Source organism: Melitaea cinxia, chromosome 12 (genome assembly GCF_905220565.1).
Source record: "Melitaea cinxia chromosome 12, ilMelCinx1.1, whole genome shotgun sequence".
In the NCBI taxonomy this organism is placed as follows: domain Eukaryota; kingdom Metazoa; phylum Arthropoda; class Insecta; order Lepidoptera; family Nymphalidae; genus Melitaea; species Melitaea cinxia.
Genome location: NC_059405.1, coordinates 10,268,542 through 10,292,353, shown reverse-complemented (window position 1 = coordinate 10,292,353; position 23,812 = coordinate 10,268,542). Strand labels below are relative to the sequence as shown.

Genomic DNA, 23,812 nt, shown 5'->3' with positions numbered 1-23,812 from the left:
TATTCTACTTGTTGAGCACTTTCATTTGATACCCATATTGATGGGATCGATAAAACCTACGTTATCCGCCATTTTGTAGCGGCCGCCATCTTGTATTTCAATTTTTTATAGTATATTGTATTCTGCTTGTTGAGCCCTTTCATTTGATACCCATATTGATGGGATTGATAAAACCTACGTTATCCGCCATTTTGTAGCGGCCGCCATCTTGGATTTCAATTTTTTATAGTATATTGTATTCTGCTTGTTGAGCCCTTTCATTTGATACCCATATTGATGGGATTAATAAAACATAAATTATCTGCCATTTTGTAGCGGCGGCCATCTTGAATTTATAATGATAATGAATACACATAATTGTATTGTCACCAAAATCCAAAGTGTATACAAAATTTCAGATTAATCGGTTGACAGGAAGAGGGTGAAATTTGAATTACTAAATTTGACCCAAGAATAAAAAATAAAACAAACGGGGTGAGCTAAATAAAACCGTTTAATTATACCATCATCATCATCCTCATTTTAGCCTAATACAGTCCACTGCTGGACATAGGCCTCCATAAGTTCGCGCCATAAATGGCGTGAACTTATGTGTTTTCCCCTTAAAAATATATTTAAATTATATACATATATATATATTGTATGGGGTTAATATACTTCTCCAAAAGGGCAGCTCCAGATTTTGAGCAGGATATTTTCTACTGTGTATTCTACATCTACGAAAACAATAAATGAATGTAACATCATGAAAATATCCTCTGTAAGTCTTTAATCTACTAATTATACTATCTTGAAAAGCTTTTTATTCATATACGTTACGATGATTCATGAAACTTAGCGAAAACAATTATAATTAGGTACTTAAGTACGTACCACCATTTTCCAATGAAACGTGATTTTTCAAACCACAACAAATTAAGAAATACACAGAAATAATCTTCTATTGACTTTAACTGTATCTGCAATTATGTAACACTTTTCATCTAAGTATTATTAAACACATTTATCCTTATTACGTTTCTGATAATTATCTTTATGGAAGAATTCGTTACTAATTCATGTCTCTGTCTGACCAATAAACAGGTTATTTATAAATTACTAATTGAGAGATATATCCAGTTGGCTAAGGAAATGATATAAAACATTTACAGTTTGTACTCGTTTTTTATCCATTGTTCGGAATGTCAATGTAATTATTATACTTTCATTCTTCTGTAGACATTTAATAAACTTCTGCTAAAGATTACGTTTTGTCCTTTTAGAATTGGAACAGTTCATGAAGATGTTACAACGGAGGTTTTGGGACACATTGGGTGCTGGCAGTGGCTTGTGACATTGGTGTCTGCGGCACTTATGACACCTTCAATAATAAATGAATATGAGGACATGCTACTACTAGAACCTTCAACGGACGTGTATTGCGACCTTCCAGACACGTTTTCAATATCGAATTCTAGTTTATGCACATTCACTGTTTTAAATGATACGAAGGAAATTAAGTGCAGTAAGTGGAATGTCAGATTCGTGTGGGCAATATGGATAAAAAAAACGGTGACAAATGTTTTCAATATACTTTTTATTAATTATATAATTCTAAATAGTTGCAGTACTGTGTGGCTACGGTACTAAAGAATTTAGCCACCCCCTCTCTTCCCGTGGGTGTCGTAAGAGGCGACTAAGGGATATCACAGTTTCACTACCACCTTGGAACTTAAAAAGCCGACCGGTGGCGGGATAACCATCCAACTGCTGGCTTTGAAATACACAGGCCGAAAACGGGCAGCAGCGTCTTCGGTGCGACAAAGCCTGCTGCGGTCACTAACCCGCCTGCCCAGCGTGGTGACTATGGGCAAAACACATAAGTTCACGTTATTTTTGGCGTAAACTTGTGGAGGCCTATGTCCAGCAGTGGACTGTATAGGCTGTAATGATGAAATAGTTGCAGCGATAACCTAAAAAGAAGTACAAAGATCTTCAAAAGATCACACTTCATTTAAATATCGATATACCGCTCGCAGCATTGAACTACAACGGAATGAGTTATAAAATAAATAAATACGTAATGTAATACTGTAAATAAGCCATAAAAACTACACCCAAATTTTAATGAAAATAATTGTTTGCAGGCAAACGAAGAAAAACCGACTTCAATTATATCGACAAGTAATACAACGTAGGTAGACGAAAAAATAGTCACGTAAATACGCATTATCAAAGATTACTCCAAAAGTTGTAATCAGATCTCGATAAAATTTAAATGTGACCACATGATAAACATCGGCTTTCGATTAAATTAAAAATCATTAAAATCGGTACACCTAGTAAAAAGTTATGCGGATTTTCGAGAGTTTCCCTCGATTTATCTGGGATCCCACCACCCACCCATCTCTGGGAAACGACGGAGTTATCGCCGAACACACATTAAATATATATATATACGGTCGAATTGAGTAACCTCCTCCTTTTTTGAAATCGGTTAAATAGAGTATGTGCGCAGCTCATTAGTTGCACACGATTTCACTCCTATACTTTTTTTCACGCTGAGAGAGAGGCTTTACAGCGCTTTTAGCTGTTAGCACTAGCATTGAATGTAACGATAGGAATAGTAAACGTAATTTGCGTTTTGACTACAGAATTTTTATTACTTCAATTAATTATATTTTCATTCATTTAATAGAACTATTTAATTTTGAAATATCACGTCAATCGTTTTTAAAGAGTTAAGGCCAATCGCGTCTCGGAGCTAATGCACATACTTTTTGAAGTAAAATTTTTTGACTTGGGGGGTAAGCTAGTGAACGCGTGATGAGAGCGTTAAGAAAAGTGTGATCGGGCGATGCGAACGGAAGTTGAGAGGGAGATGTAAGTTAGTTGAAACTAAAGAACTTTTACTTCAGTCGTGTGGTCTAAAGCACATGTCATATTTCATTATGAAATTGTAGCATCTCTTTTTTCAACTAACCGATAAGTTTGTGTAGATAAATATTATTAAAAGTTATTAATGTCACAACTTAAGATAGTTTTCACTGTCGTGTAATGTAAAACTCGTTATATACTCTGTCGTGAGAGGGGATCGAACCCGCAACCGCCAGCGCAACAACCAGTGCTGTGACCGCTGCGTCAATGCGTCGTCAAGTAATAGTCAATATATAAACTATTTTTAACCGACTTCCAAAAAAGGAGGAGGTTCTCAATTCGACTGTATTTTTTTTTCTTTATGTATGTTACATCAGAACTTTTGACCGGGTGGACCGATTTCGACTTTTTTTTCTAATCGAAAGGTGGTGTGTGGTGGAATTGGTCCCATTTAAATTTATTTGAGATCTAACAATTACTTTTCGAGTTATATCTAATAATGCGTTTTTACTTGACGCTTTTTTCGTCGACCTACGTTGTATTATACCGCATAACTTTCTACTGGATGTACCGATTTTAATAATTCTTTTTTTGATGGAAAGAAGATATCCTTAGTTTAGTACCATGGTAAGGAAACCAGGATCTGATGATACGATCCTAGAGAAATCGAGGGAAACTCTCGAAAATCCGCAATAACTTTTTCTAGGTGTACCGATTTTGATAAATTTTAATTTTATCGAAAGCTGATATTTATCATGTGGTCACATTTAAATTTTATCGAGATCTGATAACTACTTTTTGAGTAATCTCTGATAACGCGTAGTTACTTAACTATTTTTCGTCGATCTACGCTGTATTACTAGTCGATGTAATTGAAGTCGGTTTTTTTTCGTTTGCGAGCAAACACAATTTATATTTGGCAATTTTTGGTTTTTTATTTTATACGTTTTGAATTTAAAAATAAAAAATTGTTATAAATTTTTTCTTTCAAACAGTGGTTCATCTTCTGCGACCAAAGGATCAAACTTTTATCAACAACAATTATATGTAGACTGGGCCTTATATTTGGCTGTATAATTTTTGGCCTTATATCCGATAAGTAAGTCAATAAATATATATATTGAATATTTTGTTAAAATTAGCAATTTGTAATTCAATTTGTTGTAACTGTTACATAGAACCTACTGATAAACTTACTGTTTTTACTAAACTACTACGCAGTTTGTGTGATTTGTCATAAAAAATGAGAGTCCAAGTGACTCTTATAATTTGTCTTCTACACCGAACAACTTGTAATTTTGTTAATTCGTTTTCATCAGCCTGTTAACGCAAATGACTGTGCTTTACGCTTTAGGGTTATGAATTCGATTTCCGTCCCTATCTAGGTGTGAAATTTACAAATGTTATGTATATATAATTTATTTAAGAAAACGTAGATATGTGTCTCAGTTGAGTTTTACATAAAACGCAGACACTGCCTACGTTAGAAACAGATGACACATATATTTTTTTTATTTAAATGGCGTTAACTTACACGCACTACTACACCAGAGCGGTGTCAATTATAAAATAATACGATATAGAATTATTTTCCTGCAATATAGTGTAGAAATTAACTAATATGCATAAATACCTACCTTATCTATACATATACAATGCTCACAAGTGTCACTCTTGCGCGTACAAGATTTTACAATAGTGTGCGTGTGCAACAGTAACAACATGGAATCTAGACGTTTATGGGTATGCGCTCAATGGTCTCAAGTTCCATGTTCGTTGCATTTCCAAACTGGTACTGCTAAGAATAACTTGTATAAACAAGTGTATAAAAAAAGACTAAGCTCGGGAATATTTCCAATGTTTTACAGACTACTAACTGAGTTAGGGCACAGCAGGAAATATCCTGCTCGAAATCTGATGCAACCGATCGGGGAAGTGACTCGACCTTACAGAAAATCATAGTTAAATAATACTGCTTCAAGTAGCTTCAAATTTGTTGTGTTCTTGTGGTGAGCAAGGTGACCAGATCTCCTGGGGGATTGGGAGTAGCGTCGGTAACGCGCTTGCGATGTTTCTGCCGTTGCAGGCTCTATACATCCATGAGGTTAGCCGTACTCTTGTTTACCGACCTACTTGTGTAAACATCTGACTAGATTAGGTGAATAAATAATAGTAAAACTTAACTTTATTATAATATCCTTATAATGTTTTTATTTCTCACATTGGCAATTTTTGACGAATAGAGAAATATCATGTTTTTTTTTAATGAGTTACACGGAAAATATTAGACTAACCGAATTCAATTAAATTTGCAATAATTTATTTTATTAGATATAATTAATGCAAAGAAGAAATAACTATGAAAATGCTGAAGCCAGCATAAACCTGGAAGGGAAAAGTTATAACTTAAATTTTTTTAAAGACTAGATATGCAGCTAACCTTTGCGTTATCGTCATTAACATGTTATTATTATATTCTAATTTGAATATTACCAGTGAAAACCAGACAGAAGATTGAATATATATATGGGTGACAAAATTAAAGTCACAGTTCTAAAACGATAAAGAATCTTAAAAGGAATTTAAGAAGGACCTTGCAATGAAAACATATACACGCAGACATTATAAGCAATGCCAAATATCTACTTTTTACACTAATCAACTGGATTCCTGCAGTACTCATTAAAACTAGGTTCACTTTCCAGAAGGCAAATTCGATAACCTAGAAGATGTTCGCCATTACTTTATAATCTGGGGACACGGTAGTGCCCCCGTCAAAACGAGCAAAAAAAAAACGAAAAGCACTACCTATCTTTTCTCGAAGCGCTTCGTCGTTTTTTTGAACCGTCATAACTTGGGTTTGGATTATACCAGATAAACAAAATTCTCGGGATATAATGTCAATAGTGGACTTATTAAACATATAAAGTTTCAATTTCATATCTCTTATACTTTAGATTTTATTGATATCTAAAAAACCCCGATTTCGTTACTCACTGATGATCATCAAAATTCTTAGAGTACTTCCTGAAGTCCCAGAAAGCAAAAATTTGGTATGTAAGCTAGTATTAGTACACAAACAACAAAAAAAATCTAAAACTTGGAACTTTTACCCCCCAACCCTTTAAACTAGGGGGTGGAAGTTTGTATGAGACTTCCGCAAATTTTGATGCTAGAGGTCTGATAATTGATATAGGGACTCCTTGTTTCTCCTTGTTATAAATAATAATAATAAAATACATAAAAAAATCGGTTATTAGTTTCAGTTTGTTTGTTACCGACTAGAAATATGGCTCAGCAACTAAATGATGTCATGTTGCAAGCTATTCCTTATCCGGAAATTACATTACTCGTAAAGCCACAGATAGTGTCGATTGTCTCCGATATCTTGTAAAAATAGCTCGCGAGTCCATTGAAAAGTATGAGGAGGATGCTTCTATGACAGCAGGCTTAGAAAAAACTATAGTTATTAAAAAAAGAGTGAAAGTAATGCTTAAACGAAATGTAGACGTTTCTTTGTGTCTTGTCAATGGTGCTATAGGCATTGTCGACAAAGTAGAATGGGATTCGAACGACAAGAATAAAGCAAGAAGAGTTGTAATAATTTTTAATAGCGGTCTTAGACACGAACCAGCACCTGTAAAATCGAAATTTGAAATAATCAATAGAGCATTCGTTCACCGTGAACAGATATTGTTAAGGAACGTCTCACATTTTTATTGAGTGGCAACTTTGCAACGGTTCACATTGTGTAGTCCGTACCTTATTCGTCGGTCATCGATGTGAAGTGTTTATATAAACTGTGAGTGCCATAGACAATACAGTGGTGTGACAGAACGTTCACTATAAAAGGCAGTGATTTTGACATTATAACTCTCTTTTCCCATTTTTCTTCTCGTCGTGCGAAGTGTTTGCAAATTATTGTAATCTTTGCAATACAGAATAATTTAGTCTACATCTTTCATTTATTTCCAAATCTTTTTCTTCAAACAACAACTAATCAGTTCAAGCAAGTTTAACAATGCAAAAGAACAGATATTTATATTATTTTAAGTTTTAGGGTGCCTCGGAACAGGAAGCAAGGATTGAAGATGAATTGGAGCCTAGACGATATTACAGGGCATTGAAACCTATCGCTGAGGCAATCAACCATCGCAACCAATAACAGAAGCAATGCGTTCTTCTGGTTTTTGAGGGTCGAAAATGAGATGATTTTCAACCCTCCAAGAATGACCGAAAATAAAAAGAACTCTGAATCACCATTCATATCACTGAATCACAATTTTTAAGAAAAAATCCAATCTTTACAAAGAAACAAGAAGCAGAAACAGCAGACCAAGTAATATTGTTACGTGTTAGGGTTCGAAGGATTTGGAGAGAAAGACCTGCTGACTCTTTTCAAGACTTTATTCACTAACACTAGGTCCAACACAAAGCACTAGGTTCAAACACTAAGCACTCACAATGTCCTCAGTCGTAGCCAATGTCGTAGGTATCGCTGGTACCACTCTTGATCACTAGTTTTCACTCTTGAAGTCGCCTCGAAGATCGCTCAAACTGAACTGTACTCGCTCGCCTACCTGCGGCTATTTATATCGGCCGACACGAGGCCCAGACCATTCTGGAAAGTTCGCGCATGTACCCGGTGTTCGAGACTATACTTCTACATAGTTCCACAGTAGTTCCTCTAACGCCATCTAGTATTGAGTAGAGTTTCATACGGTCTCTGTATTTGCGTGGTTTCAATGGTTGCCGCTAGATGGCGCTAGTTTCTTTGTGTGTCCTTAACACTACTCCCCTCTTAGAGATGCTCGTCCCGAGCATCGTTGTTACTGCCATGGTAACGCGCCAGACGGTCTATGTGTACCACTTTGAATGTCCCTCTTGGTTGCTTTTGAATCCTGTAAGTCACATCATTCAGTCGGGTAACCACTTTGTATGGACCGTCCCACTTGGTCTGCAACTTTGGCGATTTCCCTTTCCGGCGGGTTGGGGCACCAGTGACCCTTCCTTGAAGCCGCTCGTGTTCGATTTCCGGTCGTATCTGGTTTTCATGTTCTCGCTTGAATGTAACCCATTTTCCCGAACCAAGGCGTGTATATAGTGCAATTTTTCCCTCAAATCGCTGACATAGTCTTGTACGGTATTTGGTCCCTCCGGTGACCCTCCAGTCAATAGGTCTACTGGTATTCGTAATTCGTAACGGTAAACGTAAACGGTAGACGTAATTGACATACGCCGGGGTAGCTTTTATGCTCTCATGCACGGCGGTTCGGTACAACAGAAGGAAGAGTGGTATATACTTGTCCCAATCCTTTTGTTTTTCGTCTAACAATTTCGCCAAATGCCTCTCAAGGGTCTGGTTAAATCTCTCAACCATTCCATCAGACTGTGGATGGTACGCAGTGGTCCTCGTCTTATTCATGCCCAAAATTCTGCACACTTCCTGGAATACTTGCAATTCGAAGTTCCTGCCCTGATCAGAATGGATTTCTAGAGGCACACCAAAGAGACATATCACTTCTTCGACTAACTTAGAAGCGACTGTTGTAGCTTCTTGATTTGGTATGGCGAACACTACAGGATATTTGGTGAAGTAGTCCATGACGACCATAAAATACTTGTTTCCTGATTCCGTTACAGGAAATGGCCCCGCTACATCAACTGCAATTCGTTCCCACGGTGCACCGACGTTATACAACCGCAGATTCCCACGGCTCCTGGTCTGTGGTCCTTTTACAGCAGCGCAAGTAGTACATTTGCGGCACCTATCCTGTACATCATCTCGACAATGCAACCAGTAGAATCGTTCTCGCACTTTTGTTAACGTCCTCTTGACACCTAGATGACCTCCTGATACGCCATCATGTATTTCACGGAGAACATCTGGTACTCTCGTTCTTGGGACAATTATCTGAAGGTGGAACTCTCTGCCGTTAGTCTTCTCCCATTTCCGGTAGAGTATTCCGTTTTGAAGTATCAGACTGTCCCATTGAGCCCAGTACGCCTTAGTGACAGCGCCAGTGGGTGCAACCTCACTCCAGATTGGTTTTACGTCACCCCGTTTCTTCCATCTGATGATGTGCCGAAGGTCGTCATCTTTTTCTTGAGCTTCCCTCATAGCATCACTCTCCCAGATACCCAAAGGACTTGTTCTTGTTAGCTTTAATGTAACTTCATTAGATTCCTGCTTAACACAATGTTTGCAGACTTCCGAACACTGCCTTCGTGAGAGTGCGTCGGCATTCTCATGCAACTTTCCGCTGCGGTGTTTCGTCTTGAAGTCATACTCCTGATCCCGGGCAGGAGGCGAAGCCCTTTGCTTCTTCAGCTCCTCTATTTGTTCCTCGATCCTTTTCATCCTTGCTATCTGGGTCTTCTTTTGCGGACAGTTGAGCTGAAGATGGCCCCTCTCGCCGCACTTGTAGCACATGACTCCAGAACTTTTCTTCGTAGGAGCCTTAACTACTTTGACTTCCTCAGAGACCTCGCGGATCTTATGGGTCTGCCGTATGTCATGGCGAACAGCCTCGACCTCCAAAGCATGCGCCAATGCTTCCTTTAACGAGGTGTGGTGACGAAGCCTCACTGCAGCTCTGACCTCCAGGTCTTTGATTCCATCGACAAATGCTTGAACAATATTCGTGTTTACCATCTTGGTGTCGGCTCCTGGGTATGACTTCCTGACGAGTTTTTCGATTTCCAACGCCCATTGTTGTAGTCCTTCTCCTGGGCGTTGAACTCTGTCACGCAGTTGGGCACGGAACACGTGCTCCAGATGTCGATCCCCGTATCGGGATTCAAGTGCCTCCATCAAGTCTTGGAACCCGTTTCCTGTATGTGGCAGTGCTTCCAAAACCGACAAAGCTTGCCCTCTGAGCGCAACAGTGAGAGAGGTCAGGCATTGTTCTTCCGTCCATCCGTTGGCAGTGGCCACAGTCTGAAATTGTCGACGATAAGCGTTCCACGAAGTAGTGCCGTCGTAGGGAGGCACTTTCACTCTTGGTCCTTGCGCCACTCCGGTACTTCCACTAGACATCGCGACTCCCGTGGTTTCAAGGCGCACTACTTTCTTCTGTAGTTCAGTGAGGCCGGTTTTCACATTTTCAACATCCAATCCTAACCCGGTAACTCGTTCTTCCACTACGTCGACATCTTTTCGAAGCTTAGTCACCGCGTCACTAACATCTTTTATAGCCCAAAGTGTTTTTTCTTGGAGCTCTTTTTGTTGCTCTTGTGATTCTTGCAATTTGAAACTTGTTTGCTCTTGTAATTCTTGCAATTTGAAACTTGTTTGCTCTTGTGATTCTTGCAAAGCACTACGAATTTCAACCCTTTGCTGCTCTTGTGATTCTTGCAAAGCACGAATTTCAGCCCTTTGCAGCTCCATTAATTTAATTAAACTTGCTAATTGAAGAGCCACTTGAGAGTCTGTAGAAGCTACGGTGTCGCTGGTGGGCGTGGTAAGGTGGGCGGGTCCGGTGGGCGGGGCCTGAGCCCGAGTGGGCGGGGCCTGAGCCCGAGTGGGCGGGGCCTGAGCCCGAGTGGGCGGGGCCTGAGCCCGAGTGGGCGGGGCCTGAGCCCGAGTGGGCGGGGCCTGAGCCCGAGTGGGCGGGGCCTGAGCCCGAGTGGGTGGGGCCTGGGCCCCAGTGGGCGGGGCCTGGTGGGCGTGGTCAGTGGGCGGGGCATGATAGGCGGGTCAGTGGGCGGGGCTTGGTCCTCGGCAGCTCGTTGTGCCCTTGTCCTGACGCCCTTGAAGTCCTTGAAGTCTTCTCTCGGAGTCAATGGCATCTCCAAATCCCACTTCTGACACCAGTTGTTACGTGTTAGGGTTCGAAGGATTTGGAGAGAAAGACCTGCTGACTCTTTTCAAGACTTTATTCACTAACACTAGGTCCAACACAAAGCACTAGGTTTAAACACTAAGCACTAAGTTCAAACACTAAGCACTCACAATGTCCTCAGTCGTAGCCAATGTCGTAGGTATCGCTGGTACCACTCTTGATCACTAGTTTTCACTCTTGAAGTCGCCTCGAAGATCGCTCAAACTGAACTGTACTCGCTCGCCTACCTGCGGCTATTTATATCGGCCGACACGAGGCCCAGACCATTCTGGAAAGTTCGCGCATGTACCCGGTGTTCGAGACTATACTTCTACATAGTTCCACAGTAGTTCCTCTAACGCCATCTAGTATTGAGTAGAGTTTCATGCGGTCTCTGTATTTGCGTGGTTTCAATGGTTGCCGCTAGATGGCGCTAGTTTCTTTGTGTGTCCTTAACAATATTGATGATGGCTTACGATTAAGCTAATAAAAATAATTTGACGCACAACTTTAATAAAAATCTTGCCTTGGCCGGAAAAGATATAATGAGTTTTATGGAAAAAAAATTGTCTATCCGTAAAGTTGAACGCATAAGCTTAAATTGAGCAAATGCTTTTAACAAGGATAAAGGTTTATTTTTAAACTGCTTGATAGTTATTGGAAAAATATAATTTTTTACTAAAATATATCTACGATGCGGATGAAACCGGAATCTCCTCAATACAAGACCCAGGTAAAGCTGTAACTGGGAAAGGTAAAAAAGTCTGGGGAAAAAGGAGAAAATGTAACGGCTATATGAGCAGTAAGTCCTACTGGTCCTTCTATTTACCTTCCACCAATGTTGATATCGTCCCACCGGAGACATTCAGCAGCACTAGAAAACGATGGTCCACGTGATGCTATGTACCGGTGCTCAACCTTTATATAGCACCACGTGTCCACCGGAACCGATCCAAAAACAGATGGATAAATGAAGAGTTGTTTGTAGACTGATTAAAACATTTCGCTAATTTTACTAAACCGTCACAGAACGAACCCATACTGCTTATCTTAAACTAGCGACCCGCTCTGGCTTCGCACGGGTATAAAATATAGTTATAGTCTATGTCATTCACTGAAAAAATGATTAAAATCGATCCAGTAGTTTTGATTTATTTATTACTGCCCGTGGCCCGCACGCGTTTACTTTAGAATAAAAGCCGGCCAGAACCGCCGCAAACGCTACGTACCGCAATTTACAAATCTGTAATATCTTCGAAAATATTCATTTAAATCATATGCTGTAAAGGGCCATATAGACCTATATTAAATCAACAATGTATTTAAGGTATTTAATTAGATAAGGATTAATTCTGTATTGGTTAAAATCGCTTTGAAAATTAGCCATTATTTGTCGTAAAAAGTAAATGACAAAAAAATGTTATTGTGGGATATCCGAGATAGACATATACCATATCGGAGTTTTCTGTAGACCTTTTCAATGTGTACAATACTTCGTACATTATTTTGATCAATCTCGTAGAGTTCAGGCTGAATTTGCAATGTAAGTGGAAAAAATGTAATTATTTACGACATCACATTAGAAACCTCAAAAATAACAGTATTTCTCCACTATTTAATGGATGTTATATCCGTTGCGTAGTTTTAAAGATTTAAGCATACATAGAGACATAGGCACATAGAGACAGAGAAAGCGACTTTGTTTTATACTATGTAGTGATAATCACGGCAGTCATATCTCTTTGACTTGAATTTTGCAAAACCAACACAGTAACCAAAATAGTAATATTATCATTTCCCCCATACGGATTTCACAGAATTCAGCCTTTAGACGTTTCTATTTTTTTCCCACAACTTTTGGAGTAACTGCCAAAAATCTCTTATCAGTTTCGAAGAAACTCGCGAATAATAAGAAAGTTCTGGAAGCTTTTGGAAAACAGCATGCACAAACAGTCCTCACTAGCACTCCTAGTAAAAAAGTTTTAAAAGAAATAAAACAGAATAGCAATAAGAGAAAAGAAGAAAAATAAAATAAGAGGTGTTAAAAGAAATTTTGGAAAAAATACGGCAGAGAGAGAATACCAGCTAAACTTCGGTATTAAAGATAAAAAGAGAGTTCTTCAAGAAAATAATAATGAAAGTTCGTTGGACTCCGAAATTGACACGAGAAACGTACATGATGACGACAATGATATCGACATCGAAGATCTTCAAAATAAGTGTATGCTATCCAACGATTATAGCCATAATAATGAGCTTTGCTACAGGTGTGTTCAATGTGGGCTTTGGGTTCATGCTGAGTGCTCGGGTTGTGAATTACCCAAAGGTTACGTATGCGATTTATGTTGCTAAAAGTCTGACCGGTATTGTCATCCTCCATGTCGAGCAATGGTGGTAAAAGACACTTTTTATAAATGTTTATTGTGCCATATTTTTAATGACTATTAATTTCATAGCGTGTCATATCCTATAATAATATTTGAAGTTATACTCTCGTAATATTTTCTAAATAAAAGGTGACCGAAAAACCCTTTTTTAATCCACATAGTAAGTAATAAAATCAAATAATTCTGCCTAAAGACTAATTAATTGCATGTACCTATTATGGCTACATTAGGATAAAATTATCATATCAGACGTGGTCGTGAAAGTTTATCTAATATAAAAAAGATTTATTTTCATTTACTTTAGTGTGAAAGTACATTTTGATTATAGGTACGATATTTTATTATATTTTATTTAATGATAAAATAAATCCTCTCTAAATGACACAAGGCTTAAAAGTCTTTAATGAGTGCAAATTTTTACAGAAATATATATCTTATGTTGCAATAATTATCAACGGACTGTATGTACAAACGAATTAAACACATTTTTGATTCTTTTTTAAAAACTGGAAATTTTGACTTTTGACCTTGAATGACATTTTAGAACACATGGGATTGATGTAGACTCTTGCCATTTTATTCCTACTGGTGCACCCATGGTCTCTACCAAAAATCATCTCTGTATTTTGAACGGACTATATTATGACTTAAAACATGATTATTATTTGATAAAATTGCTTAAACATTTAAAAAAACGTAGACGATTAATTTTCAGTTTCGGAAGAAAACGAGCAATGACAATAGATATCATCGCAGAACTTGGATTTCGGCTCATACTAACATTTTGTGACACAGAAAGCTGGTTTAATTTGTTGATTTTCTTAAGATCACTATTTGCAAGTGCTAACATCTATATGGGCCTCGTGCTAGGTAAATATATATACATATTTTTAATAACAAACGTATCTACATATAAACGATACTTATCTATTTGGACATTTAAAACTGCTTATTAACCTCTTTATTTATTATTATTATAATAAATTTAAGATACCTATATAGTAAAATAACATTGAAAGAGCATCACGATAACTTATCTTTTTTCAATGCTAAAATTTAAAATATTATGTAACGCATATATGTACATGTTAAATAAAGTGAAGATAAGGCTATAAAACGTCAAAGGTTTCCTTGAACAAAAGACAAAATTTTAATTAGATTTGAGAGTTTCTAGCTTGTAGAAGGAACCCCTCATTAACCACATAGGTCAACCAGTTACAGATTCTATTGAGAAAATTATTCTGTATATAGTTTTATTGATTCTTATCTGTACCAAACATCACATTCAATGCCCAAAGCATGACTAGCTTTTTTAGTATCGTGTAAATAACTCACTATGTGCTAATGAGTAAACACCGTTATTTTGAAATCACAGGGGGATACTTCAATTTTATATTATTTATAGATTGGGTACCAATTGGTATCTGTTTTTAACTAAACTATATACCTATTGATTTTTTGGTGCCGACTCAAAATTACTTAGCTATACTTACATTAGTTTAAGGACTTAGTTAGGTATTAAGGTTAATTAAAAACTCAATCAAATTTTAATATTATCAAATTTTACGCGATCGAAGCCGTGGGCAACAGCTAGTTCTTTAATATAAATAGCTTCTCTACCTAACCTAACCTAATAATTTACTTGCTTAAATCCGATCAGCGACTTCGCATAACTAAATTAAATTTATCTATAATATTAAATGTAAAATAGTTATGCAAAAAAATTCAAGCTCGTTTTTTTTTAATTTTTTAACATGACCGACTAAGGTCAACATCTAATATGTAATGCATTAATGATACTTCATTAATAATGATAAATACTTCACTTATAATCCTTATATAGTATCACTGTCTTCTTATCACATTTTTGATATACTTTATAACGCATAAATTATCATATCTTTGTCACCTATTAAATTTATATGATATTTTCCAATACATATATAATAATATCGATAATAATTAATTAGAGAATTATCTAGAAAGAATAAGAAAATAGAATTTTGGTGTACGGTTTTCCTGGCCTGTCTCTGGATTTTCCTGTGAAAGCTAAATCTTGTGAATCAACTCAACTTCCGTTTGCCTCACCCGATTGCAATTTTCGTAAAGCTCTTGTCACGCCTTCACTAGCTTACTCCCCAACTCAAGCGTGCGTAAAGAAGTTTTGATTCAATGATCCAGAGTCTCGTGAAAAAGGTGGTAAACGTCATGCAAAACACGTCGCTTACGCGTTTTAAGCAGTAATGTGTTCTTTCTCATTCTCTCCTATACATGAATGTGTTTGTTTCTTAAACGTGACGCCTTTTCGTTGCATCGAGTTACAAATTCACAACGATTCTAAGGATTTTTACTTCGAAAACAATCATCATCATCATCATTTCAGCCTATTGCAGTCCACTGCTGGACATAGGCCTCCACAAGCTTGCGCCAAAAATGGCGTGAACTCATGTGTTTTGCCCTAGTCACCACGCTGGGCAGGCGGGTTGGTGACCGCAGGTCTGGCTTTGTCGCACCGAAAACGCTGCTGCCCGTCTTCGGTCTGTGTATTTCAAAGCCAGCAGTTGGATGATTATCCCGCCACCGGTCGGCTTTTTAAGTTCCAAGGTGGTAGTGGAACTGTGTTATCCCTTAGTCGCCTCTTACGACACCCACGGGAAGAGAAGGGGTGGCTATAATCTTACTGCCGTAACCACACAGCAAACAAATAGTAGCTCAATTAATTTATATTTATTACATTTACTTTGATATATTGTGTAATTGTTTTTAACCGATTTGAAAAAATGAGGTTTCTCAATTCGACCATGTATATATTTTTGTGTTCGCGGATAACTTCGTCGTTTATGAACCGATTTTGCTGAATATATTTTTGTTGCAAAGGAGATATCTCAAGTGTGGTACCAGGATAAGGAAATCAGAAATGATTATGGCATCCCAGATAAATCGAGGGGAACCTTCGAAAATCGTAGTGACGACTAGTGCGTTTGTTAATTTTTTTGTCTACTTACGATGTATTACTGGTCGATGTATTTGAAGATTGTTTTATTCGTTTTCTAGCAAACACAATTATTATTATTTTTTCTATAGTTATAAATGAGAAATATAACAAATTGGGTATTTTCTACATTTCGTTTAACTTCCAGTCTCGATAGTGACAACACTATATTAAACTTAATTAATCATAAATTAATGTCTCAATGGAAGAACTTTGAACTCTCTTATACATATTTATACATTACTAGCTGACCCCGCAAACGTTGTTTTGCCATATATGCTATGGACCCCCTTAATCCCCCCCTCCCTATAACTTAGGTGTATGAAAATTAGATGTTGGCTGATTCTCAGACCTACCCGACATGCACGCAAAATCATAAAAATCGGTCCAGCCGTTTCGGAGGAGTATTTTAACAAATATTGTGTGACACGAGAGTTTTATATATAAGAAGATATGTACTTGTCACATTTATTTAAATTTATCAGTATTGTAGCTGATATTTTAAATTTAATTGTAATGTATCCTTACTTAGGTCCTGCTTCACCAGTAAGTTTCTTATGACTTTAACAGCAGGAGCTACAATAGGCCATGATAAACTCCATTAGGACATGATAAACTACAATTTTTAGATTCACATTTGCAAATAGAAATATCCAATTAATAAACTTAAATTCGATGGGGAGAAAGAGAAATGTTTCATAAACTATAATCTGCTGGTTACCGTCATTTGTCAAATAGCGTTATTCACAACCGGTGAAATAGGCCCTTAGTAGGTATACTTATAAGATTTCGTGTTCTTTTATGTCGTAGGATGGTCGTAGGTACTAACTTCAATTTCTAACTGATACGTTAAAAAGTTTTTATTCCTAAAAAATGCTATTTATTAATAGTATATACACAAGTTTATCTTCAAGCTATGTCTTATAAAAACGTAATAGTCGTATTAAAACGTAAGCGGTGGTGGAATCGCAAATAATTGGAATTACTTTCAGTATGTGAAATTGCAAGCAGCACGTGGCGAACCACATTAAACATGATCGTGTCGACGCCACGAATGCTAGCGAGCGTATGTTTAGTACCCTTAGCGAACACAGCACCTAATCTAGAAACTTATAATTTCGTCGCGTGTATCTTCGATGTCTTACTGCTGATTCTTCTAAGGTAATCAGTAATCAATATTTTTACAATTACATTATGGCAAATAATATTATTACAATGGATAGTGGTCATGAGAGTCGTATTATATCGTTGCCAGAATTAAAGTTATAATGTTCTACAAAATAACGAATCATTACTTCAAGCTACTAGCTACTAGGATTATCTTTCTGAGGTAAAAATTTTTGCTAGCCTAAAGGGCCGCCAGATTATTGTCAGAATTACAGTGGCACCAATTGTACGATAGTTTATTCAGTAAAATTAAATATACTTGTGTCTATTACATGTGTATACATATAGTTAAAAAAACTACTTCACATTAAAAATCAATGTCTAACCAATAAAAAGCTATTTCCAACCTAATTAATAATATGAAAGAAATACAAAACATAAAAAACTAATAAATACGTAATAAATATATAATAAATAAAATAAAATCCACTGTAAACACAAGCAAAAAAAACTTTATGTATCACTTGTTACGATATTATTGAAATACACTTTTTACCTTTTTTATGATACACATAGAAATAACAGCAAACACCAGATCACTGCAAATATCCCTTCCCGCTATTCGTTAATTATACGAACTAAATACAGTGTCTTGTCACTCAATCATTAACAGCGATAGAACTTGCGATCTCTGATGTAAAATCCACTTTATTGATCGATGCGCCAACCGGTAATCCGGTTATCTTACTGCATTACTTTTACACGTATTATTTCTATTAATATACCAAGTCGCATATAATGTACTCTAAAATCATGTATACATATGTGTTCACTTCGCCGCTAGGTATATGTAACATATTCATTTTTCAATTTAATATTATTAACAATTATTAAATTGAAAAATGAATATGTATACATTTATAATTATTAATTTCTCAATTGGCCGCTAGGTATATGTATATGTTGCAGTCAAAACTCTTAACCAGTCAAAAGTACTATTGACTAGCAAAATCAGTCAGAAGTACTTTTGACCGTTTGCTTTAGTCAATAATACTTTTGACTAAAATAACAGTTAAAAGTACTTTTGCCCAATGGAGCTGGTTAAAAGTACTTTTGACTAAATGATTCCGTCAAGAGTGGTTTTGACTGGTTGTATCAGTCAAAACTCTTAAAAAGTTAAGGTGGTCGATAAAAATAACGACAAACGCAGATATAAACTTTTATATTACTCATTATTGGTGGAGAACGTGCTGATATTAGAACAAAAATGAGTGTCTACGAAAAGAAAGAAGGCTTTTTGCAAAGAATTTTAGCGATGGAAGATATGAAAGATAGTCATTTCAATGTGATGACAAAAGAAAAATTTAAAAAGTTTGCAATAGATGTGGAAGACGCGAAATTTAATGAAAAGGAAACACCATTACAGTACAGTAGACTACAACGCTTTAACACATTGAAGTTTTTGGTATAAAAAAAATTAGTTACAAACACAGAACCTGTCAAATATTTTTGCCGGCTAAGGAAATCTACGACATTATTGATGCTGCTCATATTTCTATAGGGCATGGTGGTCGCGATAGACTTAAGAATGAAACGGCAAAAAAGTACGCTAATGTTACAAAAGAAATGATTAATATATATTTATCAATGTGCGAAGTATGCCAAAGGAAGAAAAGCAAGAAAAGGATGGGTCAGGTTTAGAAACCGATCCTGCACACTGAAATGAACAGCCGCTGCCAAGTCGATCTGATTGACATGCAGTCGCAAGAAGATCGCGGGCATAAATTTATTATGGTTTATCATTGACTAAATTTATTCACATCTAAAGAGTTAATAGTGCTTTTGACTGACGCTTTTTTGCAGTTAAAACTACTTTTGACGGAGAGCGTCAGTCAAAAGTATTTTTAACCGCGAATTTGCAGTCAAAAGTACTAATAACCAATAATTTTCAGTCAAAACCACTTTTGACCAACTTGTCCAGTCAAAAGTACTTTTGACTGATTTCACTAGTCAATAGTACTTTTGACTGGTTAAGAGTTCTGACTGTAACATATACATAATATATTTTATATTATAATTGAAAAATTATAATAATAATTTAAAACAATGTTTTTAAATTATCGTATCTACGTATTCATACTATTGTTACCTACATGTAATTAGCTTACATTTAGATAGTTTAAACAAATGTGTTTTTCGCATGTATAAGTGTTATCTTGTTGATGGTCCAATAAATAAAAGAATGTAAATTAAACAAGTTTGCTTTAGACCACACGACTGAAGTAAAACTTACGAAACATAATTCTCTCTCTTTCTATCTTCACTAACTTATATCTACCTCTCAACTTCTGTTCGCCTCGCCCGATCACACTTTTCGTAATGTCAAGCGTGCGTAAAGAAGTTTTACTTCAATTATAGTTTACGCAGATGTTTTTACTTCAGAGGTTACAATATTATTCATCTTTCAATTATTTACTATGTCTGTGTTATGTTATAATGTAAGTTTCATGAAACATTATTCAACGTCTACCGACTACTGCTATTCGACCGAGCTATTGTATCTATATATATAAAAATTAAAATTTATCTGTATGTCCTTTATAGAATCGTAAACTATGCATTTTATCTTGTCATGATTTTCATCAAAGTGTTGTGCATGACCCCACAAAGGTTTCTGAGTTGGTTCGACAAAAAATAAATAAAAAACGCAGCAACGCGCGCAGGGTACAGCTAGTAAACATAATAAAACTGTCTTTCACGGACTTTTCTATCGACGCAGAGGCGAACTTAATATTAACCGGATTTCTAATATAAAAAGTAACCATTTAACATCATAGAAGAACACGTGCTTATACTATTTCAAGGTTCCCGAAGTCGATTCCAGGCAGACGCATTAATACGAAAATTACAATGTTTGTTATCTACACGCCCAAGAAGCTAGCCAAATAGAGACTAAATGTTACCTTAGATTAAGCTCTGATCCTTCTCCTATATATGGGAAAGGGCCTATGCCCAGTAGTGGAATATTATAGGCTGAAGCGTAAAATTTACTAAAAATCTATATATCAGTAAAAACCTTTTTTTTACGCGGGGATAATCCTCATGGACACCCTCTTGTCAGTCTCAGTCCTCAGTCTTGTGACACTATTATTGCCTAAAAACCATCCACGTGTGAGCAGACCTCCGCCTAAGTGGGGCGAGTTGGGGTCCCGTTAGCATACGCCACCCCGCTCCGGCGGTTGCCCGAATGAGAACACCAGGCACCGGCACCTAGAGGGGCGGCACCCACAAGACCACCTCTCCCGACGACGCGTGGTGTCTCAAGCCAGCCGAAGATCCCCTGACCACCAGCCGACCACCCCACTTAACGGACGCTCAACTGGACCAGTCTACCATCTGTAAAATGGGGACACATGTCCAGGAGCGTCCTACCTCCAAGCCAGACAGGCCTGATATCCAACATCCGGGTAAACGGCTTTGGGGGTCAGACTTGCTCGACCTCCAACGCCGGATCGCATCGGATAACCGAGCAAAGCTCCAGGGAGCCCAGCACGACCCAGCAACTATCCTACAGATTCGCCGGACTGCACCAACAATCGAGCAAAGCTCTAGTGATCCAGCACAGCCCGGCCCTCATGCATCAGATCTGCCGGATTGCACCAGCAACCGAGCAAAGCTCCAGGGAGCCAGTACAACCCGGCCGGCACACCGTGCTTTCGCGCCTCACCGCGCTTTTTGAGCATATTCTATTCAAACATAATTATGTATATGATTTTTGTTTGACGACCTAGTGACAGCTCACCTGATGACAAGCAATCCGGGAGTTCTAGTCACCTTACTCACCGCAGGAACACAACAAGTTCGAAGCTGCTTGATGCTGCTTGTCGCTGCTTGCAAGCAGTGTTATTTTTAGTTGTGATATTCTGTAAGATGGACGGTGGACTGAGCTTCCCTGGTCGGGCTGATCGAGATTTTGAGCTGGAAATATCCTGCTGTGACCTACCTAAGTTACATATTATTTCATTAAAAATCTAAATCATGTATAGGTGGACTCCTGAATCACCTCAATGGTTACTCTATAACAGAAAAATCAGTCGAGCTGAGGAGATATTAATTAAAGCTGCAAAAGTAAATAATATCAACATTTGCAGCAATTTCAAAATAAGACCAGTTAATCACAGAGTACGTCTGTAAGTCATAATTACTTTCCGATACCTAAAAATAACAAATCATGAGATGATAAGCTTAATAAGGGTCTCTGACCTTTGTACACTCCTTTAACAAAAGGATAGGGCAGAATATTATCAACGCCGCATGACATTAAAACCTCTTACATTATAATGATGAATCTATACCTATTTATAATAAACATATCTTTGTCCGTAATATTCCTAAAATATACTTCAACTATATTTTTATACTTTTGTTTCATGATTAATGTAAATAACCCTAGATCAGTATTTTGAAGCATTGTATCGAACAATTTGATTTAATGATGCTCACACATTGTGATTTATGGAGTTTGTGGAAAAAGCCGATCAGTTTAATTGACGGTATGGACATATGGTGCTACCATCACCTATCATACCATTTATATAAACAAAATAACTTATTATTACTCCCGCAATTTTACGCCTGAACGTCTTTTCGTAGCAGAGAAGTTTTGGCAGAGATTAATCATTTGCTCATTATATTTAAAACTAAGCTAAATCTTTTCGATCCCTTATTGTTGCTTATTAATTCATCTTCAGGGATATAATTATAAGATGTATAGCTAATATTCATGTATGCTTTTTGAAGTGAAACTTCTTTAGGCGCATGAGGGTAATTTTTTTTCGTTACTTAAATAATGCACTTCAGGAATAATTCACTTCAGGAAAACTATAACTATAATATATCATAAATTAATATTCTTTTTGCAGGCGTACAACTGCTTAGATGAAAGCCAAACATGCGTGGGTATTTTAACCACGCATAATATAAGAATACTATCAATATCGATTCTAGTATTTTGGAGTTTATACTATTTTCTTTGGAGCTCTTTATACATCAGATTCTATTCCAAACACGAACAATATACATTTACGAAATTGGTTACAATCATTATTTTGTTAATTTCGCTTAATTGGTGTCTGTGCAAAAAAATTACGTTAAAATCTTTACTCATAGTAAATATAGGCTTTCTAGGTGGATGCAACATCATACTAGTTTTAATGGAATGGTTTCAAGTTAATGTAAGAATCTAATTTTTTTAACCTATTTAACAAAAAACATTTGATCTCATGATCTCAATATTATCATTATTTCATTAACATTCATCATTTATTCTGTCATTTTCTCCTTAAAATCAGTATTTAGTAGCATATATTATATTATACGTTATTTACATATCATTAAACAATCTAGAAAACAATAAATACGAAGTTTGTAAATAGGTAAACCGACATGCAGTATAAAAAACAAGATGGAAGAAACATCAGGCGTTAAAATAGCTCATACACAATCATTTTTCCATGGAATTTGCTAGTCTGTTTACTCTTGATAAGTTAAAAAAAAACTAACAATGAATTTCGTATTTGCAGGAAGCAGTGTGTGATATTTTAACATCTATATCTTTAGGCACTGGCTTAATAATTCATGGCTTAATTTTAAACATAACACCGCGAGTACTTGCAATAAATATACGTTGTACGCTACTTGGATGCTGCCATTCCAGTGCACAGTTGGGTAGCATAATTTGCTACCTTATAGTAGCGTTTCATGCTTTCGAAACTATTATTTTGATTTTGATAGAAACTACAATAGCTATTGGACTGTTAATTCTATGCTACGTGCTTCCAGATGTAGATGGAAGAGAGCTGCCAGATGTTATAACAGATATGGATTACTTTTCAGAGTAATATTAATGAAATTAATTACAAGTATTGATCCATTTTTCAAATTGTTTTACTGAGTGGTCGTGTATTATAATTACCCAACATGCTATCAATAGCTATAATGTTAACCTACAACTACTGCCACTTAAATTATTAAATCTAGATCTTGTTTGTTTGAACGTACGAATCTCAGAAAACCGAATCGATCCGATTTGAAAAATCGTTTTCTTTTTTTGGGTTGGGAAGGTTATTTTTAGGATATTAATATCGTATTACGATTTATAAGAGCAAAACAACAATAAAAATTCTAATCGGAGCGTCACAGTAAATTTTTAATAAACTAAAGTCACCTGATCAAATTGTTTTGAAACTTAAAATAGATGGGGAGATAAAGATATTTAATGTATTGAATTAGAATAGAAAGCATTATCTATTAACACTTAACGTTTTATATTGTAGGCTATCAAAACCACTTCGCTGGGCAACACAGAAAACAAATTCGCCATCCCATGAAGAATTAGAGATTAGAGTATATTCATTTGGTAGTACAGGTCAAAACCCTTCCGTCAACAATACCTCAAATGAGAGACTACCTGCCCAAAAAATTGGATTTAGACAACTCATACGACGTTTAGTTCATAGTTTTATAAATAATATTAGTGATGTACTTCACAAGAAGTAATTTTATACTTGTCACTAACTGAACAATCTCATGAATATGCTATGTTTAAAATTATAATTAACAACAAATTACAACGACTTTTTTACTTC

The 23,812-nt window shown here is 36.5% G+C and overlaps 1 protein-coding gene across 1 annotated transcript; it reads left to right on the top strand.

Annotated features, from left to right (window-relative positions):
* Nucleotides 1-1,181: 1,181 nt before the first annotated feature.
* Nucleotides 1,182-23,812, top strand: LOC123658406 (solute carrier family 22 member 4-like). The gene is made up of 9 exons (XM_045593833.1): nt 1,182-1,189; nt 1,263-1,551; nt 3,852-3,955; nt 13,782-13,936; nt 17,051-17,219; nt 21,212-21,347; nt 22,088-22,399; nt 22,748-23,061; nt 23,501-23,812. The coding sequence occupies exons 1-9, from the start codon at nt 1,182-1,184 to the stop codon at nt 23,721-23,723; spliced, it is 1,710 nt and encodes a 569-aa protein (XP_045449789.1). The 3' UTR covers nt 23,724-23,812.

Bases quoted from the DNA above. Each gene is read 5' to 3' on its own strand.
- LOC123658406 (XM_045593833.1), top strand. The intron at 17,220-21,211 runs GTAATCAGTAAT...AATCATGTATAG, and splicing joins TTACTGCTGATTCTTCTAAG to GTGGACTCCTGAATCACCTC. The intron at 23,062-23,500 runs GTAATATTAATG...TTTATATTGTAG, and splicing joins GATATGGATTACTTTTCAGA to GCTATCAAAACCACTTCGCT.